The sequence below is a fragment of the Cryptomeria japonica genome, chromosome 7 (genome assembly GCF_030272615.1).
Source record: "Cryptomeria japonica chromosome 7, Sugi_1.0, whole genome shotgun sequence".
In the NCBI taxonomy this organism is placed as follows: domain Eukaryota; kingdom Viridiplantae; phylum Streptophyta; class Pinopsida; order Cupressales; family Cupressaceae; genus Cryptomeria; species Cryptomeria japonica.
This window is the reverse complement of record NC_081411.1, coordinates 599,644,970-599,661,126: the sequence shown is the minus strand read 5'-3', so window position 1 is coordinate 599,661,126 and position 16,157 is coordinate 599,644,970. Positions and strand designations below refer to the sequence as shown.

At 37.3% G+C, this 16,157-nt stretch overlaps 1 protein-coding gene across 3 annotated transcripts in view; it reads right to left on the bottom strand.

Annotated features, from left to right (window-relative positions):
• Nucleotides 1-15,731, bottom strand: part of LOC131029663 (uncharacterized) — a 99,647-nt gene extending 83,916 nt beyond the window's left edge. For 2 of the 3 annotated variants that reach the window (XM_057960251.2, XM_057960253.2), the window contains exon 1: nt 14,733-15,730. In XM_057960251.2, the coding sequence (XP_057816234.1) occupies nt 14,733-15,071 (339 nt within the window). In that variant the 5' untranslated portion in view covers nt 15,072-15,730. Of the gene's footprint in view, nt 1-14,732 lie in introns of all 3 variants that reach the window. The other variant, XM_057960252.2, reaches the window with a different exon arrangement.
• Nucleotides 15,732-16,157: the final 426 nt, after the last annotated feature.

Sequence of the window (16,157 nt, the reverse complement as noted above, 5' to 3'; positions counted from 1 at the left end):
TACCATCAAATTTTAAGCTAGTTAAAGCATATGTCTAATCAGCGATGGTCAAAGACCAAATTGAGGGTAGGGGGTCGAGGACCCTCCTTGCCAATTACCAAAATAGAAACACAAAAGTGTTAAACATGCAAACTGAACGCCAATGTTCACTCTTTCAGTTTGACATCTATGACCTGTTGTGACGTTTTAACACATCACCCCATTGCAAATGGGGACCCCTCTTTTCACTGGCTAGCTTAGGTGTTTTGTTACTCGGGTGTCCGTTTGGCAGCATTTTTGTGATCTTTAGCCTTAGGATGAGAGGGTTTCGTCTTGACAAGTCCAAGAGTGAGTTGGGGATTGAAAGAGGAGTCTTGAGGGGTGAGGTTGCAATGTTGCTTTAGTTATTGCAAAGGATGCAATTGAAAAGTCCCCTTGCAATTTCGCCCAAACTCTACATTTGATCTTTATATCCCTGAGTTGCATTGCAAAAGTTGCTTAAACCCCCGAATGTCTAACTATTGTGAATCAAAATTAGACAATGGCAATTGCTTATTTTATTATTGAGAAGTAAGAAACATTTATAGGCAATTACATTGACAGAGCTTCTAAAAGAAATTGAGAAAAATAGACAACAGAAATAGAAAGATTCTAACTAAATTGAACTAAAAGAATCTAAACTAATATGATACAATATTGACCATTAATTAAGTAGATATTTATTCTAACACCCTCCCTTAATGGTCAATCTGTCAACTACACTCAGAGACTTGGTGAGAATATCTGCAGTTTGATCCTCTGTCGAAACATACTGCAGCTGAACTAATCCATCTTCAACCAACCTGCGGATGTAGTGACAATGAAGCTCAACATGCTTGGTACGTTCATGGAAGACTAGATTTTTGGCCAGTTTGAGCACCCCTTAATTATCAGTGTACAAGGGAGAAGGACTTGATTGAGTCATTTGCATATTAGAAAGCATCCTTCGTAGCCAAATTACCCCACACATTGTTGTTGGTGTACGTTTTATCATATACCGAACATTAGAATAAGATATCCAAGGGTATTTTATCCTCTCCTGAAAAATCACTGATGATTCCAAGGTCTATATGTGCAAACAAGCGACTTTAGTGGGATAGCTACTTGGGTAGTGTATGCTGAAAATCTCAAGGGGGGATTATGTTTACAAATGTCTTTCAAGCTCCTAGAATTAGATAAATTTGTCAATTTCAAGCTCTCTTTCTCCTTTTTTGGATTTTCCCGAAATTTATTTACTTTCAAAAAAAGGAAAAGGGGATAGGTTAAAAAAGATGATCCAAACCTACGAATTCTGGAGATGGTATTAACTAGGTGTTCTCGGGAAACCACACTTTGCTTTGCCACACTAAGGACAACTACACAAAGTAGGTGCAATCTTCAATTGGTTGTGCTTATGATCGAAGTTTTGGCATGCAAAGGGGATAGGCTCAGACTAACTTTGCACAGTGAAATGGAAATCATCCATTCACCAAAAGTGTGAGCGGAGATACACTGTTAATTAGTACTTATCAAATCCTCCATTCAACTCTAACAACTTGAAAGCAAATCTAAATCAACTTCTAACTAATGTGTTGAGGAAATTGAAACTATGCTAATCACTCAAATAACAGAGATTACAAAGCCTTAAGAGAAAGCGCACATGCAATGTATTATTTGAAAAATGACCTTCACGCTACAATATTTCAAAAACCTCACACTCTCCAAATGAGAGGAGGTAGCCTTATATAGTTTGAACGGTCGAGATCAAACAGTGATCAAGGGCCCAGATTGAAAGATAAAAACCCTAATTAGGGTTTCCCAAAACTAACTACCCCCTCGACCAATGAGAAAATTACATTTGGGGACACTTGTCCTTCATGCTAAATAAGAACCAACAATAAAAATAGAAAGTTGTTGCATTGTGAAGTGTGCCCTTCTAGAAGCTTCTCGATAAGTCAAGTTCATTGAACCTAGACATGCTGACTTGGAACAATCTGATTGGTTGGAAGATGACGAGGCGCCACCTCAGCGTGTTGAATGTCTTTTCTGAATTCTCCAATTTGTGTGAAGAAATCGCCTAAGTATGGAAATTCGATTCTTCTTGTCACCATCTGATTCAGATTGGGAGCTTGTTTTTTTTAATTTCTTCAGGAGATGAAATCCTTCAAGAAGTTGGAAATTTATTTAACTTTTCCATGTCTTCACCAAGTTTGAGAACTTTTCTTTCTTGATGCCTTGAGATTCTTTCAAGTGCCTTGAATTCGGAGAAGAATTCCTCTAGGCCTTCGTCATAATAGCTCTTCCCATACTTCACCAAATTTTGGCCATCTTTATGCTCGGACGAACCTTGCTTGTGGACTTAGTCTTCAATTCTGAATTTGGCTCGAAACTCCATTCCTGTTTTCTGCGATGATCCCGCCTTCAGCTGCCAATTTATGTTGCGCGGGAGGAGGGTAAAAAGTTCCAGATAGCTCCTCACAAATATGAATTGATGTGATCTAAAGTTCAGCTTTTCAGATATTCATCGCGTTCAGCCATCATCCAAAACCTGCAAAACCAAAAAAAAAAAATTAGAATCCTCATTTGAGCGTAAACTTTGAAGGTTTGATGGCAAAGTGTGCTCTGATTCTCCACTCCCTCAATACTTTTAGCTTTCAACAAGCTGCGAACACTTAGAAATTTTAGAAACCCTTGAAAACAAAATCCGATTTGAAGGTTCAAGAGTGAAATTTGTCTTTGATTGCTCTGAAAATGAACAACTCAGTCCCAAAATTCGTGAAATGAATGTCAAAATCAGATTTAGATATAGGGAAATGTCTGAAAAATAAACTAAGTTGTGAAAACCAGCTCCATTTTCCATGAAAACTTCATCAAAATTTGAAAACCAGATTAAAAAACTTAACCAATCTGCCTCGAATACCCCTGTCACCTTCAAAATCTAGACAAGAAATGAGAAGAAAGGATGCTTGGTGTGAAAATCTTCACTTCTCCCTCTTGTAAAATCCTTGAACTGTTCCTAAAGCTCTAAAATAATCTTCTCTTCAAGTATCTTGCTCTCCAAACTCGAACTGTTGAAATGAAAGAAATGAATGAAGTATTTGAATGGAGTTTGAATTCTTCATTTAGAAACAAAGAAGATCCTCTTGAGTTTTGTTTCTACTTTAGTCTTTAGTCCTTCAAAGTGCAAGAGAGTTTCTAAATTCATTTCAGTTGAACTCAGTCACTTGGGGAAAGTTCTGATCTTGTTTCTAGTCTGAGTTCAATTTCTTGAGAAAGTTTCCATTTTGATTTGAGTTCATGATTTGAATTCAATCTTCAATTTCTTCCAATTTGAAAACTTTCTAAAAATGCTTTCCCTTTGTCTTTCCAAATTTTGGAACTTTCTAAAATTAATTCTTTGTTCGAACTTCAATACTTGATAGCTGGGCGGACTTCATGTGATTCTTTCCTCTTGCCTAGTGGACTTCACCAAAATATTTCCTCACTATTTTTTAGCTTAGGCCGACTTCAACAATTGTTTTCCCAATGAGCAGGGCAGACTTAGTGGAGTTTGTGCAGCACATACATCCCAAGGCGAACTTCATTCATCTTATGTATTTGGTCTTCGTAGGAGGGCGGACTTTATGTGATTCTATGCACCACTCACCATCTCCTTTCACCTTAGGGCGGACTTTCCTTTACTTGTTCCTCTTCAACCAAAGGTAGGGCGGACTTTCTCACTTCCTTCTTCATGATAGGGCGGACTTTTTGAAGGTCATTACCCACCTCACCTCCAAATTAATTATTTCACCTTCAAATTTTCAGAAATTATGTGGATTTTCCTATCAAAACATTCAAGAATCTCCTTCAATATGTGGAAAAATGTTGGAGATCTCAGACTTAAACTTAAAATCACCTTCGAAATTACTTCAATCTGCGGAAAATTCTTCAAAATACTCTCAACTTGCACAAAACTTCTCTCAAAATGCCTCTCAACTTGTTCTTGAAATGAGAGAATGAAAGGCATTTGTATGAAGTTCAAATTTCATAATTAGAAACACAAAGGATTTGCTTCTAATTCACTCTTCATTCATCGAACTTGGACATGTCTTGTTTCTTTGTTGAGTTCAGTCTCTTACGAAGGTTTCTAATTTCATTCTCAGTTGAACTCAATCAAATGGGAAAGTTCTGATTTTGAATCAAGTTTGAGTTTAGTTCCTTGAGAAAGTTTCTACTTTCAGATTGAGTTCATGAATCGAACTCTATCTTTCTTTCTCCTTCCAAATTCGAAACTTTCTAAAAACTTTCTTCTTTCCTTTAGCAGATTTTCTTGACAGCAAGGTAGATTTTGTCAATCTTTTCCATATAAGGGCGGACTTGGTTAGATTTGCTTCAACCTTTATCAAAGACAGGGCGGACTTTCTTTGACTTGCTTCATCCTCCATCATAGATAGGGCGGACTTTGTTGATTCTCTTCCCAAGTAGAGGAAGGCAGACTTCATCAGATTTAGGAACTGCTGGCTGCAAAGTTGGGCGGACTTTCTTAACATTAGGCACCATGTGCAATGATAGGGTGGACTTTGTTTAACTTGGGAACCTTTCATTTGCAGCAAGGCGGACTTTGCTCTCTTCATGACTCATCCCAAGAGGAATAGAGATTTCAGACCACCTAGTTCTCGGCATTCTTGGAAGAAGCCAAGAGATATCTCTCGTGTTCGATGTTTCAAATGTGACAAATTTGGTCACTATGCTAAAGAATGTCAGAATGATCCCACGCAAAGAGAAGTCTCAGAACAAAATGATGACTTCTTATTCATCTCTGCCCTGTCAAGCAGCATACCCACAGACAGTAACACAAGGCTGATTGACAGTGGTGCTTCCAGACACATCACAAGCTACCGTGATCACCTTTCAAACTTAGTAGAAAAGGATACCAGTCTACATGTGGTAATTGGTGGCGATGCTTGATATTTGGTAAGAGGTTATGGCACTACTTCCTTAAATTTAGACTCTGGTATTTCACTTCACCTTAGTGATATCTTATTTGTTCCCGGAATTAAAAAAAACCTAATTTCCATTTCTGCTCTAGAAGATAAAGGTTATCAAATTGCATTTTCTGAGGGTAAAGTACTTGCTTGGCCTAAGAAATCTAGTTTTAAATCTGCTCGTGTAATTGGAAATAGATATGATAGTTTATATAAGCTTTCTGCTAACCCTATTCAAGCCCTCATTAATGAGGCTTTGGAATCCTGTGAGCTATGGCATAGAAGACTTGGACACTTACACTATCAAGCACTTCCCTCCCTTGGAAAGTTGGTCAAAGGTATGCCTAAACTCAATCAAATTCATAATGATACATGCAAAGGTTGTGCTATAGGTAAAAATGTTAAAAGTCATTTTCATAAAAGTGAAAATAGAGCTAAAGATAAACTAGAACTTGTTCACTCTGATTTATGTGGTCCTATGTCTATAGCATCTCCTAGTGGATTTCTTTATCATGTAATCTTCATAGATGATTACTCTAGGAAAACTTGGATCTACTTCTTGAAATCTAAAGAATCTGATGAAGTCTTAAGTAGATTTAAAGAGTTTAAGGCATTGGCTGAAAACACCTCTGGTAAAAGAATTAATTGTTTAAGATCTGCCAATGGAGGTGAGTATATCTCTGGTAGCTTTCATGATTTTTGTGTTGAGACAGGAATTAAAAGGGAGTTTTGTGTTCCATACAATCCTCAACAAAATGGAGTTGCTGAAAAGAAGAATAGAACAATTGTTGAAGCTGCAAAGGCTATGATTCATGATCAGGATTTGCAGACCTTTCTATGGGCTGAGGCTTCTAGAACAGCAGTATATATTCAGAATAGATGTCCTCACCGTGTTCTAAAGAATATGACTCCTGAAGAAGCCTTCACAGGATCCAAACCTGACATCAGTCACTTAAGAATTTTTGGAAGTCCTGTATATGTTCATGTGCCCAAGGAAAAACGAACCAAGTTGGAGCCCTCCAGAAAAAAAGGCATGCTAGTTGGATACAGTGAATCCTCCAAGGCCTTCAGGATCTATATTCCAAGTCAAAGGTATGTTGAGGTAAGTAGGGATATTACTTTTGAAGAAGATATTGCCTTTAAGAAATCAAAAGGTTCTCTTCTTATAATGACAATCAAGATATGAATGTTGATACTAACCTTGAGATTCAGAGGGAGCTTGTTGAACTGCCACCTCAAGAAGAGCATAATGATCCACCTGAGGCTATGAATCCCACTGATATACCTAGTGACATTGTTGTTAGCAAAAAGAGGCCACTTTGGGTGAGAAACACCATTCAAGAAGTTGAAAGATTTGCAGCTCCCAGTGGCACTTTCCGTGAAACCAAGAGACTGCAAGTATTCTCCAACTACGTTGCATTGATGTGCAATCTCATTGAGTCTGAGCCATGCAATGTTGAAGAAGCCTTGAACCATCATGCCTGGAAGCTAGCTATGGATGAAGAGTATCAATCAATCATCAAGAATGATGTTTGGGACATTGTGCCTAGACCCAAAGGTAAATCTATTTTTTCCTCTAAATGGTTATTTAAAATTAAACATAATGTTGATGGTAGTATTGAAAAATATAAAGCTAGATTTGTAGCTCGTGGTTTTTCTCAAAAAGAAGGCATAGACTATGAAGAAACATTTGCTCCTATTGCTAGATATACCTCTATTAGAATTATAATAGCTATTGTTGCAGCTAGAGGTTAGAAGCCACATCAAATGGATGTTAAGACTGCCTTCCTTAATGATGTCATTGAGGAAGAAGTCTATATTGAACAACCTGAGGGTTATGAGATTCAGGATAGAGAAACTCATGTGTGTAGATTGAAAAAAGCTCTATATGGCCTCAAACAGGCTCCTCGTGCTTGGTATGAAAGAATTGATAAGTACTTGTTAAGTCTAGGGTTTTGTAAAAATGATGCTGACTCTAACATTTAATTTAAGATATCTAATGATGAAATGCTAATTCTAGTTCTATATGTGGATGATTTATTTCTTGCTAGTAAAGATGAACTTATCATTAGATGTAAGAAAGAATTAGCTTCAGAATTTGAAATGAAGGACTTAGGTCTAATATTTTGAAAAGATTTAGAATGATGTACTATAAACCTATGTCTACCCCTATGGAAACTAACTTAAAGTAGTTGAGTGTTTCTGCAGCTAACTCTGATTATGCAGATCCATCGGAGTACAGGCAGCTGATTGGATCATTGTTGTATTTAGTTAACACTAGACTAGACATATGCTATGCAGTGAATGCCCTCAGCCAGTTCATGAGCATGCCCAAACATTTTCATCTTGTTCATCTTGTTGTAGCCAAGCACATCTTAAGATACTTGCGAGGCACAGTTGGTTATGGGCTGAAGTATCCACTTAACACTTCAATAACATTGGAAGGTTATTCAGATGCAGTTTGGGTTGGAAGTGTCAAAGACAGGAAAAGCACTTTTGGTATCTGTTTCAGCTTAGGATCTGCGGTGATCTCTTGGGCTTGCAGAAAACAATCCTCTATTACACTAAGTACTGCTGAAGCTGAGTATATTGCAGCAAGTGTTGTTTCTAGAGAAGCAGTGTGGCTTTGTAAGCTTCTTGCTGGGTTGTTTGGACAACCTTGGGCACCTACAGTTATACATTGCGATAATCAGAGTTGTATCAAGATGTTTGTCAATCCAATGTTTCATGACAAGTCAAAACATGTGGAAACTCATTATCACTTCATTCGAGATATGGTGCAAAGAGGTGCTATTCGGCTGAAGTATGTCAACACTAATGATCAGACTGCAGATATCCTCACCAAGCCTCTATCCAAGGTGAAGTTTGTGTACTTCAAACAGGCTTGGGATTTCAGAAAATGAGACCTTGGTTGAGAGGGAGTCTCATCTCCAATGATGCATTGTGTTGCATCAACCACCCTCTGCGGGCAATGTAAGGTGGCTTCAATCTTTGCTTGTGTGCAAGATGAAAAGATCTTTTGTTATGTAGTTCCAAATCTTTGCTTGTGTGCAAGATGGAAGACCTCTGATTATGTAATTTCATTCTATGCTTGTGTGCAAGATGGAAGTCTACTATGTTTTGATTATGTAATCCATTCTTTGCTTGTGTGCAAGATGGAAGACCTCTGATTATGTAATTTCATTCTATGCTTGTGTGCAAGATGGAAGTCTACTATGTTTTGATTATGTAATCCATTCTTTGCTTGTGTGCAAGATGCAAGATAGCGATATTTTTATTATATTCTCTTCTCCCTAATTAAGAGGGAGTGTTGGTTTTTAATTTGGGTGAAGAGTGGATTCCAATTGCCTAAGGCAACATTGGAATCCGCCCTTTAGGGCTGGGCCCTTTTCCTCACACGCCACTCTCTAGGGCTGGGCCCTTTTCCCACACGCCATCCTCAAATAGGGCTGGGCCCCTTCTCACACGCCACCCTCAAATAGGGCCAGCCTCCTAAAAGGACACGCTACATCCTTGGCGCCAAAATACCTCATTCAAAGGCCGACCTAATTAAGTATGAGATGGGTATAAATAAAGATGCAAAGTGAAACATTAGACACCTGCAAAATACATATCATTTGTAAAATTCAGTTTGCCATCAGCTAATGCGAAATACATCAGAAAGGTGCGAATTTATCTCCAGTCAACTGCGAACTTTGTAGCTCCTCCTTCATTATCATCTTTGCTGTTGAAAGTGTGATCTCCATTCAAGTAGAGGTGCTGGCCCTGCATATAATCTCAGATTTGTAGCAGACCTGTGAATATTGAATGAACAGATCTGATTGTTGATTCACCCACTAAGGGGAAGTGCAGACCTGAACAGCAGACTACAGACCTATTGGAGACAACCTAAGAAGCAGCTTGTGTGCTAACCTATTTGCTAAGTGAACTCCTTCATCAAAGCCCTAAGAGATAAGTTGTAATCAGAAAATTATGCTTAATTCATAATCAGATCCGAGGATCTTTCTGGCTGGGTTTTTCCTCCTAGGAGGTTTTCCCAGGGTACTTGTGTGTTGTGAGTTCATTTTGTTTATTTCTCTACTTATGCTTAATTCTGGAAAATTCTAATAGCATTCAACATTAATCTAAAATTTAGATAGATTTCTATTTTCTGAACATTGTATTAATCTGAAAGTCTAAAAATTAACAAAAGCTTGGTTTGAAGGAATTCATCTATCAAAGCATCATCTATTATCATCATTGTCCTTAGGATTAGCATAGTTTTCCTAAACCCTTTCCCCTTTTGATATTTCTTTGTTTGAGAGAGGTTTGTTTGCAAGTTCTAGTTGTGATTCATAAACGTAAGTCCCTTTGTGATACCAGCATATCACATCATTTCAACTGAGTCTATCCATTTGCAAAGTCAAGACCTGACCAAAGAAACCTTGGGGTTGCCTTATTTGATCACATTGTTTAGCATATAAGGTTCCTTGTTCAAGAGAGGATAGGATACTTAGTACTTTATTCTGAGTTTGAGGTGCCATAAAAAACACATCAACATGACCATAATTTCAACCATCTCATTCTTGCTTAAACCAAAACAACCTCTAACATCAACACACCAATGCATCAACACTCTTTGACATCAATGACAACATATCCAACAAACAAAAACAACATCAACCTTTAATATCAATAATGATATTTCCAACAAAGTGAAGAGCCACAACCAAGTGTGAGGACTAGATTCTCTCCCCATTTTTTCACTAGAATAGGGAAGAGGAAATTGTAAAATCTTGTACTTTGTAACTTGCTTGGATATGTAATGTATAATAACAATTTTCAAAGACAATGAAAAATTCATAATAGTATCAGAATACTATTATATTCGAATGATGATGTAAATTTGTACTCTATTTGTGTTCAAATCTAATAGAAAACAATTCCCCAGCTTTTTATAGACATGTTTAATACATTTTGTAGCTGCATTTTGCCCTAAACGTAAATTAAAATTTAAGTATTTTTTAATTTGTTGGGTTTTGCTAGGTCAAAAATTTTGGTCTATTAAAACCAAATTGAGTTCAAGTATGCCAAATATGGGAAGAACATTAAGTGGTTTTTGCCATTCAAAAGTGCACTTCATATTTGTCCTTTTAACCCTTGGTAGATATCACTTAACTCTCACTAGCATTTTGTAGGCACGCTTTAGTGTTGGTCATGTCGCTTTAAATGTGTGAGTAGCTTTTAATACTTGTCCAATTTCACCTTTAGCATGCTTCACTTGGTTCCTTATCATGTTTTGTGTCCTAGGCACACATTGTCAAGCTGTTTGCCACTTATTTGGGCAGAATTTTTCATGGCAACTTTCTATCTCATCCTTGGGCATTGATAACTAACAAGTTCACCACTTTTCACATACTTTAAGCAAAACGTCCTCATGGCAATGCGAACCCAAAAGTGCACCTTGTTTATTTGTTGATTTTTGGAAGAGATTTTACCAACTTATTACCTAGACACATTTCACTAAACCCCTTTCCCACTTCGGCAGAGAAAACAACTGATTTAGCCACACAAAGTGTGCCAAAGAGGAGATTTTCATGCCTTATACCTAAAGTGGATAATTGGGCGAAGACTGTCATTAGCTTTACCATCAAAAGTGCATGCCAACAGTGGCTTTGCCAAGGGAAAAGTGTGCCAAGACTACAATTTCTCTCAAGCTTTCATCCTTAGTCATTTCATACTTCTCCTTTCATCATAGCCACTGTCAATTAGGATCCACATCAATTTCTCCTAATAGTGCAAACTCAAACATCCTATCAAAATTATTAGTTGAAACTCATAAACCCTGATAGAATGACCTTACCAACTAGCCTAGAAAACCATATGTAATGTCCCTTTCTTATGAGATTTAATAGTAAATTAAAATATTAAAAATAAATAAATAAATGTTATAATTATAATAATAATAATTAAAATTAATACATATATTCAAATGAAAGATTAACATTGATTGGTTCATTACTTCCTTGAGTTGCCAGCCGTACACTTTCATAAGGGAATCCCCACGTTAGAGGAGACAATTTCTGATGCAAGAACCTGTTCTGTCTGACTTTGTATCTTGAAAGGCCTAACCACCGTATATTTTCTCTTGATTTCTGAAGAGAGAATATGTTATGACGAACCTTATTTGGATCGCAGCCCCTTAAAGTACATCATCAGCAATATTAATATAAAGGTGCCAAGATAATAAAGGCATTAAAATTAATTTAAATTAAATTATTGACAGCAATTATTAAAGAAAAGGTGTAACTCTTGCAAAGGGCAGCAATGTTGAAGGGGTGTGTCTCCTTCAAGAATAAACATATAAAAGGGAGATGGAATTCAATTATTAGGACAGCCATCAATCGAAGGGATTGAGACTGATAATATGTGAGATATTAATACTCAGCAAGATCGACTGATTAAGACAGTTTGGTATGAGGCTCTATGTGTAACATAATAAGTGCTGTGCCAATATATTTATATTTCTGCATATTTATCATTATTAATGTACTGCTGTTTACAAATATATCACAGTAACCACTGATTGCATCTGATTTATTAATTTATGTAATACATTTATTACATGAAATGTATATGTATGATGCTAGAATCTGTCATATTTTCTGAGTACTTCCAGCCATGGGAGAAGGAATGTAGGCCTGCAAGACGGGTATGGTGATGGGGCACTCCTCTAGGTATGCCACCTCTATGAGAGGACTAGATGGTTTCATGAGGCCAAGGGAATACAGAGGGTACTGCCCTTGGGCCTAGAGGAGATGGCTTCCGGGGCACCCTGTTGTGACCTCTTTCTCCTATCATGGTGCATCAATACAAGGAGACCAATCATAAAGAGAAGGAAAAGGTTGGCAAGATGAGGGGATAATGGAAAGTGGATACCTCACTGGTAGACCACCTCATATGGATGGCATGGGCCACATGAGGCCAAGAGGGATGGTATATCTGCTCTTGGGCCTAGGTAGAGGATCCAAGACACCCCATCGAAGTCAGTCTTTCCACATGCTCTCTTATGGTTGAGCCTTCCAAATATATTTAGATGATTGAATTAATAATTCTGCCATAAGTTTAATAATGCTTAATTATGATAAATCTGCTTATTGAAATTATTGTTGTAAATGTTTTCTAATCTGTTTGCAGAACTTCAATTAGGAAATGTATTCTCTAACCCTGCCTATTTACTTAGAAATTGAGAATTAGGGCAAATTTAGAGCATTCCCAATTAGGGGACATTGCACCATAAATGACATGGCATTAATGAAAATTTGAAGATCAATTGACAAAAAGCTGACAATAAGGGGCATAAAAACCAAATTTTATATGAGTACCAACAGTAAGCAAAGAAGTATACAAGCCATTTTATTGAGTTTAGGAATTTCAAAAGTTTTTTCTAAACCTAAAATTCAAAATTGCAGCCCAAAATTCAAATCCCAATGCTATTTCAACCAGACAAGAATTCAAATTAAGCCAAGAATTATTCATGCACCTCTTGATTCACTTTAATTCTCAAACGGCTTGCTTTTTGTGCTTCTATTTGTTGAAACACGCTCTCTAGTTTCTGGTTCACTAAACTCAAATTGCAAATGGCTTTGGTGAAGATTGCAAACAGTTCCTTAGTTTTTATCAAGCCTTGCAGAAAAGAAGCATTAATGGTGTCTGAATTCAATTCAGACTGCACCCATGTGTCTGTCACCTATTGGAATTTAAATTTTCTTTGTTTGCAAATTCAGTGTTTGCCTTGTGGGTCCTATAAATGGTTTGTCAAAGACCGATTGGCTAAATCAATGGTTCACATGCCATTTGTCAAGAGATTAATGATGGTGAACTCATCAAACATTGAGAGACATTGGTGAATACCCAATCAAAGGAGTCTCATTATTCTGAGTTGCCCCACCAGACATTTGATCAGCATCGTGCACTTCGCCAAGCCTAGACACCCAACTAAACAAGATCAATGGGTCGCATGCATCTTAGATGAATTGACGATAATTGGCCTCTTGGAGATCAAAAGTTGGGCACACTTTTGGAATCAACAAAAAACCAATCAAAGAAGACCTAGCTCTTGGTTCAGTCACCCATTCAAATATCCAACCCTTCTTATTTTCTCCACCAAGCCCAATCATCTGATTAAAAGGCTCATTAATCATGTTGGGGTCCACCAGTACACGTAGGATCATCTCATCTGTTGAACCAAACAGATCATGATATTCCTTTTGACTTCAGGAACTGAGACAATGCCCCCTTTGACTTCAGGAATTGAGACAATGCCCTATTATCAGACCCAGGCAAGGAATAAAGCTGTGATTGGTTATGGAAAAACCTTGTTATTAGGCAAGATCAAGCTGTACAACATCTCAGAAGAGAAGTTCTCTTATCATGTAAGGTTGAGCTGTACAACAACACAGAAAATAAAACTTACTAATGTTTAAACTTGGGCTTTCCTTCTGTCATCACTTCTGGTATTGCACAAGGTCAAGAAACAACAATATTGTTTTCTTTTAAGATGAAGCACCTCAAGGGCAAGCCCAGAGACCCACTATATTGTAAGGCAATTATAACATTCCATCATGAATAAAACCTTTGATTATTATCTGTTTGTTAAATCGAGGATAGTCAAAGAGCCAATATAGTTGGATTCCTCAATAAGCAAGCTTTAACAATGAAGAATATCAAGGGACTACCACCTACAGGCATGGTTCAGCGATGTTCATTCTCCTCAGTAGACCTCTATGTATTCTTTCTTGAAATTGTAGTAATGATTTGCAAATATCTTTATTTTCTGCAGCGGAAGTATTAGACATGGCACAACCCAGGACAAAAGCTGGCATTGTTCACAATCTGAATTGAACATAATGAAGAATTCTTCCAAATTCATGGCAACACCACTGATTCTTGCAATCATTGTTCTCCGAAAACTACATCAAGTGTTCTGATGTAATGCTATCCATTGAAGTGTTAAGGTTATATTATCCCATAATGAACATCAACTATGGCAACTTCTGAGAAGAAAATTTCAATAATACAAATGGTTGCGTTACTCTGCTGGTTTCATATTGGTAATTGCTAATTTATTAACGTTCTTGGGTTCTACAAGAACTGTTGCCACTCATCTCTCACCCCTTATACTTCAATAGTTGTGCAATTAAGATTCCTACAATTCCCTGCATCGATACTATAGGGTTTTCTTCTTAAATTCCTCTCTCATGTTCCAGATGTGCTCCTCCTTTCTTTTTTCTCTTCTGTCTTCCTCTTCCAACGCATCTTCTAGGTTACCAATAACCTCTTCATAAAACAATTGTGATTCTTAAACTACTTGAATATATCCATATACATATATAAAGAAGTTTAAGGGATAGTGGAAAATCCCTGACAAGTTTCTCTCCCGTTCTGTACAGGACGGTTTCAGCAAATGACAAAACTGCCTGCCGGTTTCAGCTGTAGTTGAACCTCTCAGGTAATCTGCTTCTACTACTCCTCCTTTGGTCTCGGAACCAGTCTGCACCTGTGTCATGCCTCTGAATTGTCTGCAAACTCTGATTCTCTGCTAAATTGTCTTACTAGGAGTGCCTAAAAGAGTTTCAAGTGGCTTGCTTAGTTAGGTTGATTAGTGAATTTGAGATTAGTGAAGTAACATACCTGAAATCAACTAAATTCCATGACCAATTCGGATCACCATGTGCAACATACAAATATTCCTCTAAATCCAACAGTCGCGTTAATTTTAAGAATATTTACCTGTTTGTGTAACAAATCTCCGGCTGAGGAGTAAATAAGCAGAAATCCCTGAGAAGTGCCGAGAGCAAGAGTTTGATCTTGATCAAATACCAGCCATTCCATTGCAGTAATATGTCCTTCCACTGCTGCAGCCATAGACGGGCGGATGACAATCTGGGAACCCTCGCCATCATAATTTAGAACAATAACTAGAGATTGATTTGCGAGGGCCAGGTAATGAGAGGTGAGTGCGAGGTTCAAGTTAGGGTTAGTGTGAAGCCAGCCTTCTTTTCCAGCTCCCAATTCTCCCAGTTCTTCGCATGCTATGCACCCCAATTCTATGAGGCCTCCTCCCATCATATTTGATTGCTTATGTTGGGCAATTCTTGATCAGAATCACATCACCCTTCAAACCAACTTAACACTTTGAAACTTACTTTTAACTTTATTGCTTTGAGCGCATGGAGCTTCATACACTGTAATTTAAATCATGATGTTTCATTCCTTTTGCTGGTGAAGATTAAAGAACTCCGAATTGCTTGACCTGTCCCAATTTGTGAATTTGTGGATGTCAGCCTTGTCTTTTTAAGAAGTTTGTAGCCAGTTAATAACGAACCCAAAAGCTGTACCGAAAAGCTATGCCGCTGGACATTTAAGAATTTGGGAAGCGAGGGCAATGAGATCTTTTAAGCTTGTATGGACATAGTTCGCCTGTCGGCCCCCACTTTGGAAATTCTTCATCGCTATGTTTATTTGCGGTTCGAAGGAATATATAGGGAAAATAAACTCCCTTCACATTTTCTTACTCGTTCGACACAACTTTTGAGCAATGTTTGTTTTCGTTAGATCGCAATCTGCATTTGAATTGACTGCAAGCGTAAATCCTGCTTTCGACACAGCTGTGATTTTTCATCGGAGACCTGTTATTGAACCATCTGTAAAGATTGTTCATGCCAATTGCTTCTGTGTGATCTTCACAGACTGGATGTGGTTAAAAAAAAAAAAAATTGTATGGGTGAATGGAATATATATTTGAATATATCTTTTATGACTAGTAAAGAAATTATAGGTAAATTGTATATGTATTTGGGATAAGTGTTAGGGACAAAGGATATTCTTTCTTCTTTCTTTCTTTCTTTCTTTTTTTTTCACCATCATCACAAATATATATAGAGGTTAATAAAAAAAAATTATTGTTTAATTAAGAATTAACTCATTTATTGTTTAATTAAGAATTAACTCTCATCAATTTTGTTGTGAATTTGGGGTTTGGGAAAAGGTCAAAAGAAGCTTGGGAAGAAAGGATTTGCATTTTTTGCATTTTTGGAAATGTGGAAAGAGAAAAGCATTTCATTTTAGAGTGTGATGTCTCCAAGGATAGTAAGGACAAGTATGTGCATATCTTGACAATTAGCTCTTAGTATAATTCATTTAGCAAGGGGACCG